Source organism: Pygocentrus nattereri, chromosome 30, assembly GCF_015220715.1.
Source record: "Pygocentrus nattereri isolate fPygNat1 chromosome 30, fPygNat1.pri, whole genome shotgun sequence".
NCBI lineage: Eukaryota > Metazoa > Chordata > Actinopteri > Characiformes > Serrasalmidae > Pygocentrus > Pygocentrus nattereri.
Window position 1 is genome coordinate 8,465,614 of NC_051240.1, and position 27,877 is coordinate 8,493,490.

General features: G+C 41.3%; 2 protein-coding genes across 6 annotated transcripts in view; one reads left to right on the forward strand and one right to left on the reverse strand.

The window, feature by feature from the left end:
* The window catches only part of bmerb1 (bMERB domain containing 1), a 31,603-nt gene extending 28,035 nt beyond the window's left edge, over window positions 1-3,568 (forward strand). Inside the window, exon 6 of the mRNA XM_017692971.2 lies at window positions 1,218-3,568. Within this exon, the coding sequence (XP_017548460.1) occupies window positions 1,218-1,336 (119 nt within the window). The 3' untranslated portion in view covers window positions 1,337-3,568. The remainder of the gene's footprint in view (window positions 1-1,217) is intronic.
* A 136-nt stretch (window positions 3,569-3,704) lies between these two features.
* On the reverse strand, window positions 3,705-27,085 carry marf1 (meiosis regulator and mRNA stability factor 1). 5 transcript variants are annotated; one of them, XM_017692968.2, is made up of 27 exons: window positions 26,773-27,079; window positions 25,108-25,327; window positions 24,325-24,501; window positions 23,731-24,153; window positions 21,878-22,049; window positions 21,262-21,476; window positions 21,050-21,167; window positions 20,080-20,252; window positions 19,074-19,544; window positions 17,890-18,041; window positions 17,367-17,501; window positions 16,841-17,027; window positions 16,502-16,680; window positions 15,849-15,929; window positions 14,875-15,111; window positions 14,621-14,740; window positions 13,051-13,232; window positions 11,974-12,194; window positions 11,535-11,677; window positions 11,135-11,268; window positions 10,506-10,708; window positions 9,865-10,092; window positions 9,157-9,390; window positions 8,499-8,723; window positions 8,279-8,339; window positions 7,818-7,916; window positions 3,705-7,139 (listed from the first exon to the last, which is right to left on the reverse strand). In XM_017692968.2, the coding sequence occupies exons 2-27, from the start codon at window positions 25,258-25,260 to the stop codon at window positions 6,607-6,609; spliced, it is 5,256 nt and encodes a 1,751-aa protein (XP_017548457.1). In that variant the 5' UTR covers window positions 25,261-25,327; window positions 26,773-27,079; the 3' UTR covers window positions 3,705-6,606. The 5 variants fall into 5 exon arrangements, with proteins under 5 accessions (XP_017548457.1, XP_017548455.1, XP_017548454.1 ...); XM_017692966.2 differs by having other exon boundaries at window positions 23,731-24,501; window positions 26,785-27,079; XM_017692965.2 differs by having other exon boundaries at window positions 23,731-24,501.
* Between the last annotated feature and the right edge of the window lie 792 nt (window positions 27,086-27,877).

The window sequence follows — 27,877 nt, forward strand, 5'->3', positions numbered from 1 at the left end:
ATTACTGTTCACTCTATTAGACACACCAACTTTGTTGGCCCACCTTGTAGATGTAAAGTTAGCTCATCTGCTGCTGAACAGTTTGTGTTGGTCATCCTCTAGCCCTTCATCAGTGGTCACAGCATGATTTTGCCTGGATGTTTTTGGTTGGTGGACTATTCTCAGTCCAGCAGTGACACTGAGGTGTTTAAAAACTCCAGCAGCACTGCTGTGTCTGATCTACTCATATAAGTACAACACACACTAACACATCACCATGACATCAGTGTCGCTGCAGTGCTGAGAATGATCCACCACACAAATAGTACATGCTCTATGGTGGTCCTGACCATTGAAGAACAGGGTAAAGAACAGTGCACCTACAAAGTAAAAGGAGCTGATAAAATGGACAATAAGTGTAGAAAGAAGGAGGTGGACAGCTGGTGTACACCAACACCAGCTACTCAAACTGTAGCAAAAGCAACATAACTACTACAGTTTACTGGTTTGTGTGGACAATTTTGGTGAAATTGCCAGTCTTCAATCCCCAGCAGTGTTAGCTTGCTATTAACCATAGCTATATTTCAGCTCTTTAATAATCTCATAATTCAGAGGATCTAGTGATGTTCAGAGGAAAAACAATGTAATTATGTTATAACTGACGTCTGGGGGGAGGAACATGCCTGAAATCTTCTCTAATCTAACGCCTTGTAAATTCACATCCTTATCCTCTGTAAGGGTACCTGACAAAGGCTTCACTATCCTCACCACCACCCCATCTCCTCCCTGCTCCTCAGTCCTGCATCAGGTATGAGGGGTGTCTGGCCTTCTAGCTACAGGCAGGAGCTGCCCAGATCTACCGTCATGTTGAAAGCACTGGCTGAACAGACAAATCGACAAGTGTTGATTTGCCTCTAAGCCGTAAGTGTTAGCTACATTAGCCTTTTGGCTCCAGTGCAACTTCAAAGATGCGAACTTCATACACCAAACATGTCTTGTCTGACATTTAAGGAAAATTGTGCAAATTAGACTTTGTTTGCTACAATACCTGCTGTTTTGCAGAGATATGATGTCAAACGTCCCACACACTGACTGAAATGAGCAGTTCAGTAGCACTGCCACTGAACTAAATAGAGATGCTATTTTTAATCTGTGACAATGAATTTTGTCAGCCAACAGCCAGTGTTTAGCATTAGCATTAGCCTTTGTGACTAAACGCCCTCCTTCTTCTTTCTCAGGTCCTCCCAAAGCGAAAAAGCCGACCCCAGAGCCCCCTGCGAACAAGCCCTCCATTACCAAGACTAGCGTAGCCATCATAAAAGACTGCTGTGGAGCCACGCAGTGTGCCATCATGTAAAATCTCTGTTCCTCTTTACGCTACAGTCAGTATGTTTCAGGAAAAGATTTTCTTATTTGGGGTTAATCAGGTTGCTGTAGACATTCTTTCATATAGCAGATTTGGTGCCATGTTTAAGTTGCCTAACATTTTAGAAGTGCCATTGCTCATCTATGAATGATTTTTTTTTCCATAAAAGACCTATTTTTATGTAAAAACCTGATGAACATTACTGTGTTATTCAGCCCTGAAAAATCTCCCGATAGCTTCTTTGTGCAGGCCAGCGGAATCTAGACTGTTCTAGAAATAGCTGTATTCCAGAAGCTCTGTTGAATAATGGATCTCGAAGTTGGTTGAAATATCTTGAGTGTTTGGGTCTCTTCTGTTTGGCTGAGGCCTTTTTCTCTCATCAAAGGTACCACCTTCTAATGAATGGTAAAAGCAAAATAGCAGTTTTTTAGTGTGAGAAATTGGAGCAAAAGTTAAAAAAAGGCACAGAAATGTTAAATCGGGAGAAAACAAAATAACTGACATCCATTTTAGGCTACGGTTTGGTAGAGATAGTACATGAAATATGTTTTCAGTATCTCTGTATAGTCCCCTGTGGATGATTGGTAATTCCATGTGATATTTTTAAAAAATTATCACATGACCATTCAGTGCCACCAAGGTGAAACATGGAACACTTAAATTCAGAAATGAGTCTACAGGCCTAAACATACTGTTACAAACATGACTCTGAAGATCAAACCCCTTGGCCAAAAGTTCATTATCTGAACTATCATCAGCCGGCACTGAACAGGGAGAGAAACGTGGCCGTAATCCTTTTCGTCCGATGTCATGTCACTTGATCCACTTCAAATAAGCTGTCCACATCACTTGCTACATAGACAATGCTGATTCAAATCCAGACTCTGTGGATATGAAACATACAGGCGAGGGCCAGTTTGTGGAGATAGATCTGGAGAAGTCTAAACATGTAATAATGTCCATTGGCTCAGTGCAGAGAGCATTGGTTGTCTGTGTGTTTGGTAAGAAGATCATTACAAGCACAATAAATTCTGACAATACATTAGCTCTAAGCAACCGTTTTATACCACCATATCTCACACAGCGTTTGTGTTGAAGTTATAACGGGTATACACACATATATGCATTTATTTCATCCCTTTAAAGTGAAGATCTGGAGTTCTGTTATGTTCTTAGCTCAGTTATGTTTTGTTTTCATGAGGCTACATAAAGCATTGCTAATGTCCCACAGCAATTAGATCACTTAAACTGCCAATTTCCATCTGTCATTAGTTATGTTTGATTTGAACATTTGATTAAAACTGAATTGGCTTGTGTCAAAATATTGTAAGTCATTAATGAACAGCAGAGGTGGACAATATGGCAAATATATACCATCATAGTACACAATTAGCACTGGTTTAATTTTTCTGCTGTTTGATGAGTTAAAACAAAAAAAACCTGTTTAAAACAATACAATCAAAAACTACAGTGAACATTCCACATTGCACTAAATCCAACAAAACAGGTATAATTACATAGAAAGTTATCATATTGTGAAATGTGACATTTATAGTTGTGATACACTTCCATTCATCATATTGCCCACCCTTGAAGTGCAGTGAATCAGAATTTGTAGACAAGACAAAACTCAGGCTTTTCTGGAGTAGAGGGAATTTAAAAATTACTTCTACTTTTCACCAGACAGGATTTCCCTGCACAAGATGAATTGGCTAGTAGAAGACACATCTGAAGTCATACATTTCCTTAACGTGCAGAAATACTTCTATGTGGAATCGTAGGTTAATTCCAGCTCCAATTGTCAGCTTTGGGTTTCTTAGTGATTTTGTGGTTGTACATGACCAGAGAGGAGCAGCTCTCACAATTTTTACATCTTCTCATGGATTCCATTTCAGATTTTCCATTACTACTGTAACATTTGTTCTCAGTTCACAAACCAGAAACAAAGATACTTTAACTGTAAATAAATGCAGGGTAGATACCTAATAATTTGCAAGCTAGTTGCTCTTTATGTTGTTGCTGTAAGTATCTTAATTAATTCAGTGTCTGTGAGCTTTCTGGGTCCAGAAAGGTACAACTGCAAATTTCAGGAATGATGCATTTGTTTCTGAGACTTTTAGTCCTACCTAAAAGGTCCCTATGTAGAGTGCGGATAAATGCACAAACGCTAAACATTTTCTGTAAATATATGTTTAAATAAAAAGCATCTTTCTGGATCTCGTTTGTTTTGTGCTGTTTGGAATGATTTTGTTTTTTGTTGTCACATTTTCATGAAGTTATTTTCATAAGGAGTAAATGTGTGTTCTAGGTCATAAACCTATTCAAACTGGTTCCACAAATAAAATCCAGGACACTACACTGATGCTTGTGAAATTTATTAACAGAAACGGCTTGGTCACTCCACAAAAGAGTGAAACTGCTACAGTGATTCCATGAGGGAGCAGGTAGAGTAGGGGATGAAACAATACAATGAAGAACATGCAACTTAAGCTCACTTAACAGAAGAAGACAGATGGCAACATTCTGCTGCTGATGGGAGAGTGAATATACAGTGGTCTTGGGTCTCAGTAGCATAGTTTATAAATTTAAGGTACTTGCTAGATATCTAACTGAACAGGGGAACATAAATCCAACAGTCCTGCTTATATAAACTGAGATGCAACGGTTAAATGCAGCATAAACGATTGACAAAAACACTACAATTACATTTATTTCAACTGCTCTTACTGCACAGAGACAGTACGTGGAAACACATGGGTGGCTAAATCATAACGACGAAACAAACGCTGGAACGGAGCCACACTGCAACTAAACAGCACTTATGACCATGTACGAAAGTGAATTACAAAGTTCTCTGTTTAACTTTCTTTTGTAAACCTCAACCAAACAATACTGCACGAATCTATGCAAATGTGCATAGGCAAACAAGGATAGCACTTACTTATGGACAGACCAACAAAACATTTTTTTTTAATAATTTTGTATAACCAAGTTAGCTGTAACTGAGGTCTGAGCAGCTTTAGATGAAGGTTTGTCCTCAAACAGCAAAATTAAAGTTTACTTTAGGGCTCTTTAAGGCCAGTGTGACTCAGCAATGTTGCCGTCTCCAATAAAGAAATATCAGGCCTTTGATAATCTTCTTAAAAAATACAGCTCTAAAAATTCCAACAGGATCCTTTAAATCATGCTCTTTTAAACAACCCGGATGAAAGTAAATCATTTGGGACGGAATGCAGCCACCCTGTGCTGGCTGGTCAGTAAATTAGGAGTGGAAAACTGAAAGTACAGTGATATAATTAGACTGCATTAAACTACATTAAGCCCACAAACTGAAACGCCTACAAATAAAAAGGCAGGTTTGAGGCAAACAGGCCAGATCCCATCCTGACATTTACATTTTCAAAATGAATTGTATATATTCATAATAAAAAAGCAAGTCATTTGGGGGAGATTGTCCCACACTTTGCCTTTCAGTCCTCTCTGACCCTAAATGGCAGCGCAGACATTTAATCTAGGTTCTTACTGGGACAACCCAGCATCAACACCATGCAGGATAAGTCTTTGAAACACTAAACAAAACAATCTCACATGGAAATAAATCTACAAACTATAAACACAGTGAGGGTGGATGTAGGGGAAGGAAATGCTCTAGCACTGCTCTCTTCTTCTCTTATGGTGCCGAGGCTGATACAAGCCATTGTAAAAGCCTGGCTCAGTCCACAGAAAATCAAAAGGGCCTATGTGCGTCCCTCCGATACCATGATGTTTCACCTTGAGCGTTTTCCAACCCCCTCCACCACTCCAAGTACTTTAAAACCTAACTTGCATATAAATTACACATGCCAAACTCCCCTGTCAAGAATAAGCAGTGACTGACCGACGGACCGAACAACCAACCGATAAACAAACTGATCAAGGTTAAAGAAAACAACCTTGGCATTTCCCAAGGAATAGCTAAGAAGATGAATCCAAGCTCTTGTTAGCATAATCCAGCGGTGAAAATGCATGGAAGAAATCAATTAAAACTATATGAAGCTTATTAACCCAGTCACATCATTCTAAGCATCGCATAAGAAATTATCTATGCACGATGTGCATATAAAATTTCATACAATAACATCCTACTTAGGCAAATGCTGCCGTCTACTTCGCTAAAACTGAAACAGCGCTGTCGCTTGGCCAACAGCTGCAAAGAAGGGTTTCAGCACCTCTGTTTTAACCACTGAAGCCAGCACTCAAACGTTTTTCATATGCCAACCTGCCTAAGAGTTTGGAGGGCATGCTTTAAACTGGCTTAGGAGCTCCACCACACAACCTCGACATTATCCTACATGCATGGTCTGTAGTCAGCCAGCACTACAAGGCTGAAAACCTAGATCAAATCAACACTTGCGCATCGTCTGGTAACAGACTGCCACTGGCGTGAAACTAACTGCACCATTAAGATGTTTAACAAAACGCCAATCCTATTTGGTTACACCAAAACTCAAGACCCATGCAATAATGCATTTGAAAACTACTATAAACAGCTCTAAAGGGAAAAACAGATTCAGATCTTAAAATTCTAAAGAATTCTACAGTCCAGAATTCATTACAGATGCCCCACAAAAACAAAGGAAGGCAAATCATTTTGGGTTACGGATTCTTGAGCTTCTCTTTTCTATAACTAAATATTACGAGGCTGTAAAATTGTCTCATAGATATGACTATGATTAAAACAATTCCTTTATAGTCATAATAGATTGTATGCAGGCAGAGGAGGGTCAGAGGACTTAAATATATCATAACTTCTAACTTCACATTGTTACAAATTAATTTGGCAAAAAAATAAATACATTTATGATCACCAAAGCAACAGAGAACTATTTTGGGTGGATGTACCCTTTCACATCAAAAGCTGAGGCCTGAGTTACAGCCAACTTTGTGATTTAGCTGTGATTTTAAGGAAGATAAACAATACTGCAAGACTGTTGATGGCTTTAGAATGGCATGATTTGATGCAAAATAAAGGCTTTAAAAGACGTAGCAGCAGCAGAATGTTGGCGGCACAAGGAGAAGCTTAGCACAGCGAACCTTTAAGGGCACTGTTACTCAGACCTATTCCTGCAGGGCCACTAACAAGTTCAGGGTTTTCCCTGCTCTAACATACTGATTCATTTTAATTAGGCCGTTCAAGAGCTGTACTAGGTATATTTGAGGAGGGCAAACACAAAAGTATGTGATGCTATGAGTTTTCAGGACCTGATGTGGGTAACAGTGCTTTATATTGAAGGAGCTGTTGAGAAAGAGAAGTTAGCTGCTAGCCTGACTTTGTTCCGTAAGGGTCTCTTGCTGGGGCTGTCCGTGGCTGAGGGTTTGAGGTTTGGAGCTTGTGGTGGCATGGTCACAGTCAAGCCTGCTGTACCATGTGAATCGGTATGAGCAGTCTTAGACCCAATGTCATCTTGAACACAAGAGGAGTAGCTGTCGCCAACACTTAACACAACAGTGACAGTGGTGGATGAATCTGCCATTCCATTCTCCACATCTGAAGCTGTATGACGCTCTGGGGTACAGTTGGTGGGTGTCAGAGCTGCTTGCGGCTGCCGGTTGTGGACTGGCTGACGCTGGCCTACTCCCCCTGTAGGCTGGTGGTGTGAGTGCTCCTCGAAGCGGATGAGGTCTTTGTGCTGGAGCAGAACTGGGTCAGGGTGGAGCTGAGGCGAGGGCAGGCAGGATGGAACTGGCCCACAAAGCAGGTCCACAGGAGAGGTAGATTTCAGGCACAGCAGCTCTGCATCACCTGTGCTGCCACCTGGTGGCAGAAAGATGAGAAATTAAAGAGAGTTTAGATCAATCAACTATTGAGTTAAAAAAATATTTGAAGGTGGTGATTCAACTGGTGATTTGTAATGTGAGAAAATCAATTGAGTTATTAGTGTTCAATTAGCAGTCTAATTAGCTAAATAACAAAAACATGTTTTCAAATATCCCTAACCCCAACCTTCAGCGAGGTAATTTAAAAAGTAAGCCTATAATATTGGCCAAAGGTAACTTTGCCACCCTCCCCCCTACCCTCCTCTTTTGTTGTTGCATTTTCTTCTTTTGCTATTAATCACTTACAATCATTAGCTTAAAGATGATCAATAGTGTCTTTAATGAATTTTTAAAAATATAGGTCTGAATTGTGCCAAGACGACCAAAATTTTCGTGATGCAGAGAAAAGGCTCTTAAAAATCAAATTATACAGATTAACACCCCTGTACCAATGTGGCCAACAGAGTGAAATCCGTTTTGGATTGGTTGATTGGTCAATTTATTTTTTCAGTATATTACTTCAACATCATGATCAGTTCCCAACTGTAACAGTTCTCTCTCCTGCATGTTTGTACCAGCATATGATAAACATTGCCTCCTACAGGCATGAAGTCTGCCAGGGGATCTTTTTGATGATGCAGTATATTCCCATGCATGTAGGTGTATTTGTGTTTACCTGGGCTGTGTGTGCCAGAATCTTGAGTGCTGGCAGGGCTCTGACTCTCTCTGACCTCCTCAGGCTGGGGGCTCTCTGTGTTAGCAGGGCTGCTGCGAGCTGGAGACACACACACACACGCACACACACACACACACACACACACACACACACACACAGAAAGTAATCATGAACTATTAATTAATAACCATCCCAATATAATAAACTATACTTTGTAAAAAAAAAAAAACATCAAAGTTCAAATCACTGCTGAGCAATCTAATTTAATAAATTACGTAATTTCAGGTTTAACCATTAATGACTTCAGCTCGACCAAGTGCTTCCTAAGCAGTTTGTTTGCTGACTCTTTCATTTAGATACAAAGCAAACAGCACAAGTGATCTACTCATAGACATTCAGCCCCTAAATAAAGTCCCAACACAATGTCAACATACAGTGTAAAAAGCAAAAAGTCTCTTCACCTTTCATTTCATTCCTCAGGACTATGATCTTCTTGTGGCCATGACCCTTGATCCACACTACCTGTTTAAAAAATTAAGTAAATAAATGCACAAACAGCAGCACCAAAATTAACTACTCTGTGTAAATTTTCTGAATTTCAACACTTTTCCTGGAGTTTTCTCTGGAGAGACCTCTGCGCTAAAATAAATCGATTTTTATGGGAATGAGTGTTGAACTGACCTGTGGTATGGCTGCCAGGAGCTCATCCAGAGTGTTGTATCCATAGTCACGAGGCTGGAACTCTCTTCCTGTATACTTGCTGAAGGCGCTCCAAAACTCAGTCAGGAAAATCTGGTTATAGTGGTAGGTGTGTAGAAGGGCTCTAACGTTTCTGGCAAACTGGTAGAGGCAAGTTAGCCTTACTTGCTCTTCAGCCTTGCCATCATCACTCTCACCCTCAAACAGCTGGTGGAAGGACAAAATAAAAACGATCAATATGTACTTATGTTAGGTATCTGAGACCTAGCACATTTGCAGTCATTTTGCCTTTTGAGGTCCAAAGCGGTGTTTTTTTTTCTTTTCTTTTTTTCCCCACCCCCCATTTTTTGCCAAAGCTGATCTCCACAGCAAAGCAAAACATGAAAAAATGATTACTCGATAAACAATACACAGAACATGGCTTTTCATGTTTTCTGTGACACGGTCCACTTTAGAGGATTAAGACTGACAACCATAAGTACACTAATGGGACATATGAGAAAACTGGACGAAGACAAACTGCATTCCTAACACTGCCATTTCAGATTTACTATGCTATTCGTGTACATGCATACATGTTGAAATATCTAATTTTGGAGGGGAATATCACTCTCGTATCTATACACCTACAGTCACACACCTCCACCAAGTAAGGCAGACTCTTGAGCAGCTCACTGAGCGAGACAAATCCGTATTCACAGGGGTTGAGTGCAGTATCATACATCGACTCGTACTGCTCTCGTAATGCCTCTACTCCCAGCCAATTGCGTTCATCTGGAAGGGACATCATGACAGCCAGGAGCTGTGATGTCAGTGCACGCAGAGATTTCCTGTTGATAAGCTGTACCTCCTTCTCTTCAGCTCCGTCTACCACCTGAGAGAACAGAAACAGACAAAAACGACTGACCAGAGACAAGCTGCAATAGTATTTTTGGAACTGCAGGAATCAATAAATCAATCACAGCTTAAGACCAAAGGCTGTTACCTTGAATGCATGGCACTATTCTCTGTAGATTCAATAGGCTACACATTTCTGTTCAAGTTACTAGAATCTCATGATTATTTAGATCTAAATAATAAAATAATTAAATATTAAACCAGACACCTTTGAAAACAACAGTTATGTTTATTAATTCTTGTAAATGAATTTACACAAAATGTAACCGATTCACTGGATCACCATTACACAATTATCTAGATTAAATATTTCTGGGCAAACATTTAATTTTTTTATTACAATTAAATATTCTATCAATTATTCTTATTCTAATTTTATACATTTATCTGCCATGTATATTACCAAGGGATACCACAATGAAGTAGCAATAAAAACTATGCAGTTGTTTACCTTGACAACATGGCAGAGCTTAGAGAGCAGAGCAGGCAGTGTGTTGGCATCATAGTCCTGAAGACGGAGGCCATAGCCAAAGGTCTTGCTGTACTCAGCCAACAGCTGGTTGACAGGCAGGCTACAATCTTTCTGAGCACGCAGGAGCTTCACCAACTGAGCTGCCAGAGCCTTGACCCGCTCCATTTCTGTCAGAGCCAGAACCTTCTCCTCCCCACACTCCAGCACCTGGACAAACAGTGAAAGATGGACACACCAGATATACGAGACTAACTTACAGCAAACAGGTCATATTTTTTTTTCTACATCATACTACATGTCATTTTAATCACTAATAATGTACATTGCAATTTTCTGTATCACATGTATTTGTTCTTGAAGTGGAGAAAAGTAACCAACAAAGCTTGCAATCAATGAAAAAAGTACTTTAATAAAGAAAACAAAATGCACAAAAACAAAAGATAATACCCTGGGAAAAATTGTGAACCTTTGGTATATACAGTAAGCCTAGAAATACAGTATATACCAAAGGAATTGAAGTTGTGTTGTGATTAAACCAAAAAGCAAGCAAGCAAACAAACAAACCTCATAAGAAGAGAACTTTATTCAAATTTAGCTATGATAGCAGGATGCCCACCTACCTGAAGCACATCTGGAATGGCCTCAAACAGCTCCATTAGCTTGGAGAAGCCGTAATATGTAAGCTTGCACTGACGGCCGAAGTGATGATGATAGGTAGGGATGAACTTGCTGAAGGGCATACGGAAGTGTGGTTGGTGCCGCAGCAGATCCACAACTTCCTTTCCAAACTGTTTTGTGCGCTCTACCTCCTCTACTGTCCGCTCTAAGACACAAACATGCAGTGCAACCAGCCTGTTTAGTGTACCTCTCTGGGACTTTACAATGACATGCGTTAGAATAACAAATGTCCTGTTTCTAAAAGCAAAGCGCTTTTTTTTTTTTTTTGCTGCAAGTCATGTTTCACATGGGAGCATTAGGGTCCATGGTCTGTGCACAACAAAACAATTCTGCTTCAAAGGAAATTATATTTTGTTACTGCAGAATTGCAGAAAGGCATTTCCCACATGGATGCATGAAGATCTGCAGGATGTTACCAGGAGCTTAGTTTTCATTTTCCATGTGCCAAATTTTACTTTAGGAAAACTCATTAGCAAGTTCAGTTTTCATAGAATGTGTCCCTAGAAACCCCCTTTAAAAGAGGTTTGTGTGCTCTTTTGGAGGCAGGATGAGAGGATGAACAAATCCTCACCTCTCTTGGGCACGGATATGACCGTGTCAGAGTCCTGCTGCGTGATGGTGATTGTAGTATCTGGAATCTCCGTCAGCAGATCCATCAGGTCACAAATACCATAATCAACCACGTGCCAGTTTCTGGAGAAGCACCTGTCACCGTGTACAAAGTTTAAAATTCAGATAAAGAGGAAAGTATGATGCACAATCTAGCCAACACACCATAGTTACTGTTTCATGATTTTGTACCAAGACCTTATCTAAACAGATTTACATCCATAAATTCTGAACTGTTAAAATAGCAAATAATGAAAAAGCTTAGCAAACCAGTCATGCAAAATCAAAGTAGCGAAGGCAGGGGGTGAGTAGTTAAACTTTACAAAAAAAAAAAAAAAACAGAGAATGCAAGTGCGACTGACCAGTGGTAGGCCTGCATGAAGTCTCTGATGACCACCTGCTTGCTGGCCTGAAACTTGAGCAGTTTGAGCAGATCCTGAGTGAAGCGCTTCACCTGTGCCCTATGCGTGAGAGTCAGCAACCGCTTTGAGCCCATGCCCAGGATCTGTAGTGCACACAAAAGCAAACTAATAAAGTTTTGCAAGACGCTCAGACATAACCAGTAGGATGCATACAATCACCACACACAAACTGAACTTCATATTATTTATTAAAAAAAAAAAAAAAAAAAGGTAATGCAAAATTGCCAATGAATGAATGAAACCAATATATACATTTTCACTGTCCAGTTTGGCCATCAAGAAATCCATCTCTCTCTCTCTCACACACACACACACACACACACACACACACACACACACACATTCATGATTAATAATGATGAGTTTAAAAAAAACCTACCTGTAGTACATGGGGTACAGCCTCCAGCAGCTCCAGCAGTTTGGAATAGCCATAATCAGAGACTCTACATTGCTTAGCAAAGTGGTGATGGTAGGCTGGGATGAATTTAGTGATGGGCATCAGGCAGGAAGGCTGGCTCTTCATCAGGTCTATGATCTCCCGACTGAACTGGATTAGCTGCGGGTTACCCACTGGACTCTTACAGCGCTGCAGCCATGGGTCTGCACAGCACAAACAAAAATTACACATAGCAAATGTTTTTCTCATGAATCTTAAAGTTGCTTAAACAGCAGTTAGCTAAGAAATGAAAAGCATTACTGATGAATGTTATTCAGACACATTTTCCTGATCCTCTGGAGTGTGGTGGTATTGTTCATTAACGTTTTTAACATTAACGTTACAGTCAACACACTCAGTTCCATGATTAAAGTGTTAGCTATTAAGGTAAGTTAAATTCAAATTGAGGTTAAGTAACCTGAATAAGCACTGAACAAGTGCTACCAGGTGAAAGTTTGAACAGTTTCTGAGACAGTACTTGTCATAATTCTGCAAAAGGTCAATTAATTGTAAGATCACTGCAAATTTCCAGTGCAGTGATATCTGACCAACGTGAATGCCTTGGTGGTTGCATATATATTTCATAACAGACATCAAGCTTACTGCTTAAAGATTAATTTAAAGTGGCAGTCTGAACGAGAAATGAGAACAACCAGACAGATTTTTGCTTATAAAGCATTCTCTATCCCTTGCGTTTGCCTTTTAGAAACAGCATGTGGTCCACCCACACTAGCCTCAGCCTTGCCATCTGCTCTGGAAGGAAAACTCCACCAAGCAGTTACTGTTATATACTGTTTCAGTAAGAGAGATGAAATAAAGCATCGGTTTACTCTGATCTGAGAAAGAGGCTATTACTCTTGAGAGCTCAGCGCTACAGCGCCATCAGTAGCACAACAAATGTCACAACATGATCTGCATTTATAACCATAAAATGAAAGGGCAGAGTATTTCAAAGGGCACCAAGGCCTTAGTTAATGCAGTGACTCCTTTGTAACATAAACCTTAGACACATACACCCACCTGCATTGGGTGGTGGAGGTTTGTTGTGAATCCATTTGATGACCTTGAAACCATTCTGTGCGGTTACTATGGTGATGCCAGGTATACAGGTAATTAAGTGCTCCAACGGAACACTCCCCTCCAACTTCCCCTCCTCTGCCACAGTCAGCGGACTGAACTCTGCTGCATAACACTCTAGGAAACTAAGTTAACAAACAAGAATGGAAAAGGACATTACATTTACAGAAATAAAGAATGTATTGGTAGTATAAAATTCTCAACTAGCACAGTATCAGTTACACAGCACTTATATGATTGCTGCAAACAGAGTTAAAGAGGAACGCCACTAATATTTGAATAATGAAAGAAAAACAGCGATTCAGAGGGGTCTCATGAAATGGTGCATTGTAGAGAAATTACAGACTCAGATTTCTTTACATTTGCAATATGCAAGCTTTTTTCCATCTAAGCTATTAAAAAAAGGCATCAGGTAGTGTAATTGGAACCATTTCAAGTCATTAAAATTCTGAGGGATCCTTTAAAAGCATCAAACGCTTCAGAAATCAAGGACTTTATTACAAAAACCTTTTAAGTGTGAAATCTTATCTGTTTAGTCACCATGACAGTGGATTGAATTTAGGATAGAAGATTACAGAACAACAACTGTTCTTAACTCCAGATAAGAAAACAGTATTAGAGAAACATTACATTTTTACATTAATGGCATTTGGGAGACACTCCTATCCAAGAGCGACTTACAATTTGATAATTTTTTTTACACAGGTAGGTGAAGGTAGTGTTAGGAGTCTTGCCCAAGGACTCTTTGGTATAGTGTTGGGTCCCAGGCTGGGACTGAACCTCAGTCTACAGCATAGAAGGCAAAGGTGTTATCCAGTACAAAATACCAAACACCACATCCTAACTACAAGATTTCCTAAATTCTGTCCTAACTTTAAGACAACCCTGAGCTGTCTTAACTTCTGTTTTAACTGTAAGGTTCTACTGTTTTATACAGTGACAGGCAGCTTAGTTCACTAATGAGGTTACATTTATCTACATCAAAAACAGTCCTTTGACTTGAGGCTTTTCTTTTCATATACTGCAGACACGATAATGATCAAATTGTAAGTCGCTCTGGATAAGAGCGTCAGCCAAATGCCGTAAATGTAAATGATATTCCACCGCCCCTCTTTTGACCTTTGTGTTAAGGTTGATAAACTCATCTGATAAGATGAGGGCTGGTGATGAATAATGATGCAGAGCTGAATGTTCCTCCAAACCCCCCAGGTTTCTGCAACACAGCTCCTAGTTCCCATCACCACCACTGTGAACAATTCTGATTTTTGAGTTTCTCTAAAATGGAACCTTTCACATCAGACTCCGAATGACTTCATTTACATCGTTATAATACAATTGTGCAGGGAAGCCTTACTGTGCAGCTACAGGGTTTCAGAGATTATTCCAACCAAGTAACAATTCACAGAACATGGAAGAAAAAAAAAAAAAATCTGAAGGCAGCATAGTGGTCCTCAGTGACTCAAACACTCCTTCATCTAAAGCTCCACCACACACATAAGCACAGCTGTTTTACCTGAGCAAGGGAACAGTTCCCTCATGAGACTGCAACAGGCTGTGCACATGAGCAGCCAAGGCCTTCAGAGACACCACCACAAACGGGATCTTGTATGTGTCAGGGTCGTAGTCTGCCTCACTAGACACATGCACACACACAATAACATGACGGTGAGGCAATCCTGGCTACAGCTGCACAACATGGATAAAATATTTTTTATTGTGAGCGTATATGTATTACAAATACATAAACGTGGTCAACAGTGGTCTTACCTGAAATCATGCTGTGTGTAGTGACGCTTGCAGACAGGCTCGTGATATTCCAGCTCCTCAAACACCACAGGGCTGCCACTGGTGGAGGATCCGTCATGGGACTGAGAGGAGCCCAGGGGGCTGTGTCTGGTGAGGCTGCTGGACAGAAGGCACACCAAGCGACTTCCACCCTGCTCCCGAACAGCCACCACTTCCGGCAGCCTGTATAACTCACTCACTACCAGCTTACGACCAAACCTGTAGGAGAAACATGCGTAGGTAGGTAGATAGATATAGATAAAAACGACCGGTGGGAAAAGACCTATGCTGATAAAAAAAAAGCCCATGCTACACCAAATAAGCTTCAAAAAACAAACACTGGTTGTGTGCGTCATATCTGAAAAGTGAAAATCTCTTAATTACACTACTAATTTTTCTGTGTTATTGTTTTTTTTTTTAAAACCCTATTGTTTTCTGGTGCTTGCTAGGCAAATATTTAAGAATTACAGAAACATGTGAAGGGTATGTTAATGCACCATGGATACATATCCTACACATGATTTAGCTAAGGAAGTGACAAACTCTTCTTCAATGTGATATTTGTGCCAGCTATGATATTTGTGCCAAAAAGCATTCAAATTTCGTTTTCTTCATTCATTGTTTCCTTTAGATTATCTCTTGCATTCTTTATATTACCGACAAAGTTGATCTTTTGGCAGCTTCAAATGCATTTCTTCATTCTGCATTTTCTTTGAGCTGCTCATCAGCTGAGACATGCCTCCTCTTTTAGCATTTACAGCTCTTCCACAAAAATATTTATCTGCTCTCTTTTCAAGTGCATAGGAATAGCAGCATGTCCGCTATTAAATTAAGCCAGCTTGTGAGTGATGTTATTTAAACACTCGGTTATAATAAACATGTTGCTAACTACGGTCAAGTGTGCTCACAAAATTTTGTGAAAAAACACAGAATATGCAAATGCCAAAAATGCTCACTTTTTCTCGTAAATTTCAGTGAATTTGAAGAGAGGAAGACAGTTGGCTGGAGAATCTTGCAGAATACTGATGATCTCCGAACTGTAGAGAAAACAGAGAGAGCAACAACATTAGTGCTTCACTTTGGTATGGGAGACAACTGTTAATGGAAGCAGCAGATAGGTGGAGTATTTTCTGATTTTCACTGTAATGGGTACCGTGGTTCTATTTAGATATAAGAAAAAGACAACAGTATCAACAGCAAATGGTCTTTAGGCCCCTAGTGTTGTGCTGCCTCCAGGCTGTCACTGCAGTTCCAGTTACTGCCAGCTAATAAGGCTGCATGATACAAAATAACTATAAACTCCTGTGATTATATCAGTGCACATATATCTTTCAATAGATTACATGATATTAGTAGACCATTGACATGGTTAAAGCCATGGTTATTTTAACCATACATATTTACATTTGTTGGAATATGTGAATATATGAATTCCTTAATTATTAATTCCTTCAAATCTGTGAGAATTCACATTAAGTGATTTGTTTGAAAGCTTGTGCATATTGCAAGCTTTGGCAATATGAATACTACAAAGGCAAATATGGCAAGAGCAATTAAACAACATGTGTATCCCTACTATCATTTGGAGAACAATATATCCATCAAGTACCTGAGGCAGGCAAGGGACTTGTTATTTGCCCCAGTGATGAGGGAGACATGAATGCGCTTGTTACCAATCTTGTACCGGTGAAGAATGCTGACAGCCCCTATAGCCTGTTGCAAGGAGCCCATCTGCACTTTAGCTTTGAGCTGATAGTCTGTGTGAGGACTGAGCTCAACACACTTCACCTGACGGAGAAAAATCACATATATAAAGAATGGATATAGAGAGCATCAGCTTGCAGGAATAAAACAACTCTCGTCTGCCTGTTTAACCCAAATTTGTTGCGTATGAAGTCTTAAATTACACCTAGAAACTGCAGAAAAGCAAGAGCAATTTCTCACTGACCCTGCCGTGCTTGGCAAAAGTGTCCAGCAAAATCTGCTGGAGGTCTTTGCGCGACATCCTGTAGTCAAGGTTGGCCACCTGGATGTCTGCACCGCCTGAAAATGGCTCAGGATGGGTGTCTGGGCAGGGGCTACGAGACGCAACACTCAGCGGGGACGAGCGATTTGACAAGCATGGTGATGTACTTCTAAAAAATGGAATAAATAAAAAAAAAAATAAAATAAAAGGAGGACAGAGCAAGCAGAGAGAGAGAGAGAGAGGCAGAGTAAAAGAGCAAGAGGGTTGCATGTAGCACTTAGGTGTGTAAAAATGCGGCAATTCAACTGATAAGGTATTATAATATTAAAGTATGTGCGATACACTGAAAATGTGACTGGACATACTTCAAAACATGGAAAAATTAAGACTGTCTGGGTTTAAAAAGCTTTTTTGTGCTTTTTTATAAGTTTAAAAAGCACAAGTGTTGTTGCCAGTAGCAGTACTATTTATCTGCATTTAGATTAGTAGAAAAATGTAAAACACTTACCTTGATGAACCCTGGGAGAACATTAGGGGGCTGAAGGAAGTGTGCAAGTTGAGTTTGCTGAAGGCTGACGGCGTGCTCACCTGGAACGGCTCCATGGGAGAGTCTGTAACACTCCGTAGGCTACAAGAGTCTCTCCTTACAGACACAGACAGAGAACTTCTAGAGTACCCTCATTACACTGACACTTCAGTTAAAATCCACAGCCAAGAAATGCAGAAACATAATAGCAATCACCCACCCACCCACCCACCCAGCAAGGCAGCTTCACTTACATAGTCACCAACACATCAAAAGCCTGCACATTTTGTTGTTTTCATTCCTCCCCTGCACCCCCCCATCTTGACATCAGTGAAATGACCATTAGAAACTTGTGATAAAATCTCAATGTTGACATACATTAAAAGTAAAGAATGTTTCTATGCTTGTCTTATAAGCGGTCACCTCAATGACAAGCAAAGGTTAAAGGGTCTTGTTTACTTTTTAAAAATATTTGCTTTTTCTGCATGTGATGTGGGAACAGTACCTGCGACCACGATGGAGAAGTTCAGTGGGAAAGCCAGGCTTGGCAGACTGCAGTTGTGCGGCAAGGCCATTGTTTTGAGGAGATGCAGATGCAGCTCGGCTTTTCTCCAGAGCAAAACCTGTCCTGGGCCTAGACTCCACACCACTTACATCCTGGGTTTAGTGAGTAAAGGAGTAAAGGAAAGTCATTTAATTCATAAAGATTACCGTCTAGAGCCAATCAGCCACATTTTTACTGCTGTTGCAAGAAAGCCACTCCCAAAACTTTGTTTTGCTTGCTTCATGACATCTTGTTTTAAAGTGTTTTGTGTATTAATTGGTCAGCCCAATTAACTGAAATCTCAGTTGAAAGTGGACTTCGTTCCTATAACTATAAAAACAGTTAGAGAGAAGACAGGCTTTCTTACAATTATGTCAAGCTCTCTAAAATGAATGGAACTCTGCTACAGTGGAACAATCAGAGAAAAATGGAGGTAAGATTGAAAAGAGGAGCATTTAAAAGGGAAAAAGAGGGTAGGTTAGACAAGCTTGGAGCTTAAGCTTGTATAAATTTAGGAAGGTCATGCAAACCTATAATACAGAACATGATAGCAAGTCATCAATGTTAATGTCAGAGCAGCAAGGCAGCATCAGGGAAGGAAAGAGTTCCTTTGGGATCTGCAGGCATGCAGGCAGGACTAGGTTTCAGAGCAAGTAGGGTAACACAGACACTCAGCACAGGCATGTTCACTCTCGGCACACTGTTCCAACATTCTCCACCAAACACATCAGCAGACAGCTTTATATATGCTAGAAAAAATGCAAAATCAAATTAACTTGCGCCAACAAGGTGCAAGAATCTTTGGGATAACTCTCAAACAGGTATGGCACATAGGGATGTAAATAAGCACTAATGCATCAGATGCACTGCTTGAATACCAACAAAATCAACTGTGAAGAACTTTCAAGCTTTCATAATGCAGAGTGAGGCTGAATTGTTCCCTAAAGAACTGCAAAATATCAAATCACTGTAATATTTACACCCCTAATGACACACCAACCCAGGCTGTTTTTTTTTTTTTTTTGTGCTTGTAAGAGAATGTTTGACAGACTGGTGGGCCCAGAGCCTCATGCATTTGGACAGAAGGCAGGCAGCGGAGCATACAACAGCTGGAGCATCGTGGAGGCGGCAGGAGCACTGCTGACCTGGGGGAGGAGTTTCATCACTGGGCTGCAGGAAGAGGCATGCCCCCCTTTCCTTGGGCTGTAAGGTCTTTCCGGAATGTTCACCCCCACATCTCTGCCGCTCTGGCAGGACCGGGACACCCGTCTGGGGCGCCGAGGTGAACGCGACTTCTCCAAAGGGAGGAACACGGCAGCAGAGGAGGAGGAGGAGGAGGCGGTGGGAAGCTGAATCCGCTCCTCTTCCTCCTCCTGCTGCGGCCCATCGGGGGAAAAAGAGACGGTGATCCGATTCCCCAGGACGTCCTCATTCTCCATTCGCTTTGCAGCACGCTCGGCCGCCTCAGCGCTGGCGAATCGGAGTACGGCAGTGCCACCAGACACACCCAGTACTTTCCCGCCGCAGTTATTTGACAGGCGCTGAAGCCTGCTACTGACAGCCTTGGCATCACGGTGTGTGGGGAGGTTGTGCACAAAGAGGAGGTTGAAACAGGGCTGGGGGAAGCAAAAAAAGAGGGAGCAACTCTATGTTTTCTGAGACTGCTCTACTGGGGAAGTTACTGGTTTTGAGAACTCTAATGGGTTTCTGAATCGTTTCCAGTCTGTTCTACCTCTTTGGGAAAAAAAGGATAATAAAAACAAATAAACCCACCAACTGGTGTACAAATAATTACATGCAGTAGCTAAAGCCTACAGCCCTCACCACTGTAGCTTGGGACAAGACCAAATTGCTGCACTGCATTTGTACTGAAACAGTGCCATGCAGGTTAGGATTTACAAAGGCCAGAGGAGGCTGAGGTTGTCAAGCATATCACTCTGGTAAAATACATATCAGAGCAAACCAAAGCTAGGCAGCCTAATGAATAAAAAAAAAAAATCTTCTGGTGTCCATTTACTCAGGCTTGGCAATGACTTGTGGATTATTCACTGATGTTTCATGAACCACTTTTAGTACAGAAACTAGTTTCAAGTGGACTAAACAATTCTGCCCCATGTTTAAACTGCTGAGATGCGGAGCAGGGATGTTTACCTGTGATTTCATAAGCATCCTGGGAGGCAGCTCCGAGACAAAGTCCTCAAATGGAACGTGCAGGTGTGCGTGCTGCAGCAAAGCAGGTGAGGCCTGGCTTTTATGCACGAGGATGACCTGGAAACCGTGACGATGACGCAGGTCACTCAATTCACTGGCAAAGTTCACGTCAGCTGCAAAGTGATGAGAAAACTAATTGAACATTTCTGAAAGGAGCTTCAAGTCTAAAAAGAAAAGGTCCAACTTTTTTTTTTAAATCAATGTGGTCTCTTTGTAACTGGTGGATGATTACAAAGCTTGGCCCACAGATTTTCCAATTTCACATAGCCGGCTAACAGGAGTGACACACACACTAGTTTAACTTGAAACAATTAACACAAAAACAGATGGAAATGGTCAAGATATATAAAGAGTCAGAGTGGTTTGATGTGAAATGCTCCAACCCAAAAAAACCCCAAGACTTAACCATCATAAAACTTAACTTACAAAAGACCAGACCTCTGCACTAAACGGTTATGGATACATTTCCTGATGCCAGACACATTGTTTTGTGATAGTTTGGTGAAAGAATTTAATTGTTTAAATTGTAAATGATCATTCATGATAGAAAGGGTTTGGTTTATCAACACTACATATAAAAACTTGTGACATCCATAGGCTCACTGATCATTTTGGCCAGACCACTGGTTCCCCACCACTGTAAAGAAATTCACAAGTTTCTCTAAATCAATCAAAGTAATTTCACATTAAAGCACTCTCATGGCTTTATTCACATCTTAACACATTATGCAGACATTTTGAAAATTTTTTCAGAGGAATTCCACCCATATTACAATTATGTTAGCACTCAAGACTCATGCCTCTAAAACATATCATCCACCATCACAACAGACATGACAGAGAACAAGTCAACATTTATTAAAAAAATTGGTGAAGCTTTAAATATCCATCACTTTAGGGAGGGACTCACAAGAAACCACAATTACTGTGGCGGGAGTCGTGTGTGTCTCAGCAAAGCGCCGCAGACTCTGCCGGAGTTTGTCATCAGCAGCATTTTTGGCAGTGGCATTTATATGAGCAACTGTTACCTATAAGAAGCAGAAAAATGTAAAGAATTAAAGGAAAGAAAAGGCACAAAACTTCTCAATAGCTGATGATGCCAAATGTTTTGAGTGTGTGTACCTGGCAGTTGTTGAGCTCTTGAATGACAGCTTTGTTTTCTTTACTGATGTCACATACACAGATGAACTCAGCTTCACGATGACCCTGGAAGAAGCGCTCCCGAAGCCTCTGTACCACTGTGGCGGCAGAACGCCCGCTGGGTACGGCACAGTTCTCTATGTCCCAAAACACACCCACAGGGGGAAGGGCCTCCTGCCCACTGCTTTCAGGAGAGCCTAACAGACATGCATACACAAACATGACCAACAACTTTACTGTCAAAGGACAGAGCTTTTCATTAACAGTATAACCACCGTGCCACCTAAACTATTAATGAAAATTAATAAAAAAATAATTAGAATAAAGCAGCAGTCTCACACATACACACACACACACACACACGTGTATGTAACTAATAAAGAACTATACTATAAATCACAATACAGCAGGAATCTATTCTAGTCCTAGAGGGCCAAAAGACAGCAAAGTGTGGAAACTTTCTAGCTTGAAGACCTTTACTAAACCTGATAATTATTTACTGAGTTTAAATCGAGCATGTTTAAACAGGGACCAAACTGTGATGGACTAAAGGCCTCTAAAACCAGAGGTAGACACCCCTGCCCTGCAGAATACTGACCATACTTCTGGTTGATTTTGCCCAGGCTGGTAGTGTGCAGATGAACGCCATCGGTGGAGGCCCCAGGCACTCCGCAGCCATTACATACAGGCAGAGGAGCAGTCTGGGTCTGTGGAGGGGGAATGTTTGGCCAAACCTTCACAGAGTCAGCGGCGCCCAAACCCTGCACAGGCTAAACACATCACTTAAATCAACTTCTGTTTTGTAGCTTCCCCAATGTGCCATCACAGTAACTTCAGTTAGGTTTTGATGTATAACAACTCTAAACAATGACCCTGGTAAAGTGTGCAGAATGCAACTCTAACTTGTTGTGATCACATTTGTTACAAATGTGCAAAAATGCATCAAAATGAAAAATGACCATGCATGCTTACACATTCAGTCAGAAGTCTTTGTCCTCAAAGATAATAGATTATCACTCTTTACAGGTCACAGTTTATCAATATATGGCTGAGGTTTTAATGCCTGTAACCAAAAAGAGCCTGAGTTTTCCCAGTAACTGGACTGGGAATCCTTTACTGACACATAAAGAACCCCTTAACGCAACATTGCTTCTGGATTTCTTTTTTTTCTGCCCAGCATACTTCAGCATTTTCCCCATCTGATCATTCAGCATGCTTGATCGCACTATTGAGCCAATAAACAAGCCCTTCCTGAGTGAAAACGGCCAAGACAAAAGGTTGTACTTGAACACCCCACAAAGACTACAGCTCCCTGCCAGCACATTGTGTTTGTATGCACATTGTGTTTGCTTGAGGAAGAAAGGGGGGGGGGGGGATTAAATGTTATGGTTTTGAAATCTTAAGCATTTTAATGTGGTTTATTGCTATACATTATAAAACAGCTTCGTCTGCCATTGTTCTCAGGTTTTCAAAAAGGAAATGCATGAAGTTGCATGCATTTCATTGCAGTTTTGTTTTTTGATCTTCCTATGGCTCATCTAATAAACTTTGAGCAAAAAAAACCCACAATGGAGCAGCTCTTAAGATGGTCTTATATGTCTGTGGTATAATTTCTTCATCTCCAAACTGTGTTTTCATTGGCTGATTACAATTAATGGGACAATAGTGCAAAAGAATGATTAAATTAACTTTCATTAGCTTTTAACAGGTGATTAAAGTGACAGCTGAGTAAAGGACCTCATTTGTTACACGTTTACGTTATTGCTCTGTTCTCACAACTTATTCTTACATGTCTTCCTCACATCAGAGAAAAGAGCTTAGGCATGAGGAAAAGATGCAAGGAAAGGAAATGAGAATGAACAGTTAAAAGATATTCAATGTGTGTCTCAGATAAAGAAAAACCATCTTAGACTGCTTTGCTCACATTTCTCTTCTCCTGCATTGATTCAACAGGCTGAGAAGCTGATCAGAGAGCTCTCTCCCTCATCACCAGCTTCTGATGCTAACGCTGTATTCAAGTGGTCTCCTTTGCATCTAAAAAAAAAGTATCTAAAAAAATTAAAGCTCTCTAATAAACCACAACACACATTTCACAACCTCAGCTTAAACCATATGAATGCACATGTTGGGTGGACAAGATTCTCCTATGAGCAAACTACCTTACCACTTGCACATACAAACATTACACACACACACACGCCTGTTGTCGGAAAAAAAAAAACCCTTGTATCTCCAAAATGGTATCTTTATAGGAGGAAGAAAGCATATACTTTACTTTTAATGTAAATTAATGGAACCAAACTGTTTTGCACAATGTAAAGGGCAACAGGCATTTTTTACAAAATGATGTAAAAAGCGAAAATTGAAAGGTTTTCTTCCGACAGCAATGATATATTCATATACATACATCATGTACATCAAGCTATGCTTGTGAGAGACTGTGTCACCAACCTTCCTCAAACACTGGTGGCAGTAGTGTGCTCCCTTCAGGCAGACTGTGGTGTGCTCGACATTGAGGTGCAAAGGGTTAGAGCAGAGGTGAGTAGAAGACGATGCATCACCATGCGAGTGTGAGTGCTGCTCAGCCTGGCACTCCCCGCTACAGTGACAGCACCCAGATGAGGCCACGCAAGGCCCATGGATAGCAGAACCAGGCACATGGTTGGACTGCACACAGCCCACAGAGAGAGAAGGACAGGCATGAAGGGGCCTGAGGCCCGAACAGCAGGAGCAGTGGGAGTGGGCCGCCACAGGCTGAGACGTGGCTACTGATGGCATCTGGAGCCCAAAACTCTGCGGGGTTTGCAGCTGGAGGGAGGGCCGGTATGGAGCGGAGGAAGGGGTGACTGTTGGCTGGCCAGTGAAGGTGCTGCTCTGTGTGTGAGAAAAGTGAAGTGCAGGAAGACCACCACCAATGTTAGCATTAGCGTTGGTGCTGATGCTACATCCACCACCAACATCACCAAAACTGTGTGCTCTGGCTTCAAGAGAGCCAGGGCATTGCTGGAAGTGCAGGCTGGACTCACAGCGAGAACACAGGCTTACTTTAGGGCTGCCAGGCTGCACCTGAGGTGGTCGGGGGTCTGGAGGAGGTGGGAGGTGGCAGGGGGGTGGCACAGGGAGAGATGCCAGAGGAAGAGACTGCTGAGAGGCACTGTGAAGCGGAGGGGGAGGAACATCTTTCAGCTCCAACACTGGTTTATGGACTTCCATGTAACTGTTCTGAAATAAAAACAACATTTTAGTGAGCAACTGATACATTTCTAACAGTAACCTGCAATAAAGAGTATGCAGACACTCTTAGGGCCATATTTACAATAAGGTATTGTGTCCACAAGAATGTTTTTAAAATTCTGACAGCACCTATACTTTCACTTAAGCATATTTTCTCTGCACTTTTCCCCATCACGGCACTCATTGAAGGAAAGGGAAATGTTTCTAAGTTAATTCACTTAATGTCTACGTGTGTGACCACGCTTTCGCTGGGTAGTGAGCCAAACACGACTGACAGAACTATCTCTACTCTATTCTGGTGAAAATAACTGCTGAAGACTTGCCTGTCACCACTGAAGCCATTCCATTCAAAGACCATTTTACCTTACCTTTAAAGCTGCACTCTTGTTTTGCATCTCTAAATGTTACTAACATGATAATCATTGGATAAAGCAGAAGACAGATGAATGCAGCAGAGTCCTACTTCATATGTAACCAAATGCTGAACTGCTGATTAAAATGGAATGATGCAGTATGACTTAATTTAAGTGCAACTCCTAGGTCTTAAGTGCAGTTATTTAAGTGGCCATTGTCTGCAATTAATGGCTCTCTCACCTGTGGCTGTGAAGCTGGGGGAGCTTGCTTGAGGGAGGAGAAGCAGTCGGTGAGTTTCCAAACCTTGGATGGTGTTTCGCTGTCTAAATGATTGAGCCATGGAAAGGACCCTGCATTACAAATGGACCTTTCCTTTCCCAATCCTTCCATCATACCACCTTCTAAAACATCTCACTGTTGTCTCCCCAGTCCTCTCTCTCATGCTTCCGTGATTAGAATCCTACAGAAACAATGGTTGAAGTTGGAAAAGGAGAAGCACAAAAGGTGATGAGTTAAAACACCAAATCAGGAATTATGACACCATCCTGGCTTAAATGCAATCTTGCTTATAAGACAGACTTCTGGGGAGGAGAGTAGTATATTTCAAATAGCTAGATCAAAAACTTTGCTTCTTAAAGGGTAAGTCCAGGATTTTTTTCTCAACGCATTTTTTCTGCATAGTTTATTGTGGAAATGTAAAGAGTCTCATTCAGAGTGGTGTGATGTGAAATAGTGAGTTTATAGAGAAACTAAAAAGAAATCCTAGCTTGTAAATGTTTTCAGACCTCTGGTTCTTCTCACCACTGTTGTGAACAATTCTGACTCTGGAAGCTTCTCTAAAATGGTGCAATTCTCAAACCACTCTCAATGACTTTGTTTATCAATCAAACCAAATTTATTTGTATAGCAATTTTTACAACGGATGTCACAAAACAGCTTCACAGAATTCCAGAAAAGAGAGTTTTAACAAGAATGTAACCCCCCCCCCGAACTGAGGAAGAAACCTTGGGAGGAACCAGGCTCACCAGGGGGGGACCGATGCTCCTCTGGTCAAACTACCTACAAGTGATTATACTATTAATATTAATAACATACTAATACTAATATTAAACTATTAATATTAATAGTTTACATGTTAAATGGGAATGCCACTAATTTCAGTCTATGAGATGCAAGTGGAGTCTTCAGAGCGGTTTGACATAATATGACTCACTGTAGAGAAACTTATTGACTCATTTCTTTACAGTCGTGGTGATAGGAACCAGGGATCACGATGTCAAATACGTTTTAAGCCCAAAACATTAATGTGTCGTCAGGCTGTGTTTTTATAACCATTTCACACAGCAGCTTTCTGTGAGCAGAGGCATTCACCTCTTGGTTCCTATCCCTACCAGTGTGAACAACTCTCGATAACAGAGCATTTCACACCAAACCACTCTGAATGAGTCTGTTTACATCTGAATGTTTTGAAAGATCTCTGGGATTCTCTCTCTAAGCGTGAGCTCGAGGTTACTGACTAGTTAAGCAAACAGAATTCGTTCTTTGGCTAAGTCGTTCAACATTTCTACCCCAACAGATCCAGCCATTATGTTTGGGCACTTCCGAAATGTGTGAAGAAAGCTGGCTAGCTGTCTAATAAAGTGATAAAAACGAAGCGAGTGTGCTGGGAAACGTGCGAGACTCAACACATCGGCGTGCTGGTCTTTGTTTTCATAAGCTAGCTAACGAGCTAACATTAGCACTCGGGCCCCGCTGTTAGTAAACACGGAGCTCACAGTAGAGAAAAACGGAGGATAACAGCTACTCCGGTCATTTCTGCTACAGAAAGCAAGCTAACGACCGCAAACCTCACAAACCGGGAACGTCGCGGTTAGTTTCTCAGCGTCCGTGAGCTCGTTAACGTACCTTTTAGCTTACCTGGCGCCCATTCTCTTTGTTTCGCTCTTCTTTCCCGCGGTCGCCCCTTTTCTCTCTCTTTCACCTCCTCGCTTCCCTTTCTCACTTCCTCCGTTCCCTCTTTCCCGTCGTTTTCCCCCCTCAATCACTCTCTCTCCCTCTATCCTCTCTCGTTCTTCTTCCTTTCCCCTCTGTTCCCTCTCTCGCGCTCACCTCCGCAGCTCCGCGCGCCACATGACGTCGTCGTTTTCGTCTGCTAACGTATCCTTGGAAACCGAACGGACTTTGACTCCGCCGCCAACGCTTCGGCAGCTGTCGTAAATAAACGATGGCCTGAACGCCTTCCTTCGAGCCATTTTGGTATCGACGATCGAAAAACACGAAGCGAAACGCAAAGCAGGTCGCCGATTAAAGCCCATATTAATGAAGCTTATCAAAGTCAGAGTGATCACATCCCTCTCTTATTCACGGTGTCTTTGCTGACAGTAACAAACCCTAGATGGGGAGCTTCCTAAATATGAGCCCTGGTCAAAAACATCGGCCCAGCGTCAGCACTCCTAAACGGAGGGGTTGGCGAACGCCTGTCCAGGGTCCCACACCAGTTCTTGGAGCACCCCTGCTGTGACTCACCCACTTCAACTCAGTAGGGGTTTTTTAATCAGCTGATTAGTTGTATCAGGTGTGTTGGGGCAGTGGAACCCTGCTGACAAAAGACCATTAGGATTAAAGCCGGATGGCATTGCTTTCTAATTAGTTAATCTTAATAATAGTTAATCTTAGAGACCAACAGTTTCCTGTAGGACACCATGATATCCATCTGGAATAAGTCCCAGAACATCTGTTAAACCATTAGAATTATTCACACTGTGAGATCAATCTAGGAGGAAAACATAACATGCCATTACTGACTACTGGACACCACCAGGAACCAACAGAAACTTACCAAAATGTGCAGGGATACTAAACGATCAGGGTCGGAGTCCACTGGTTTACAAATCGGTCAGGTATTTTGGAAATGTTACATTTTTACCATTTTGATAAAGACAATTTGATAGACACTTATTGTATTTTTTCTTGGTTACCATTAATGGAGGTATAAATCAGCTTTTTCTTC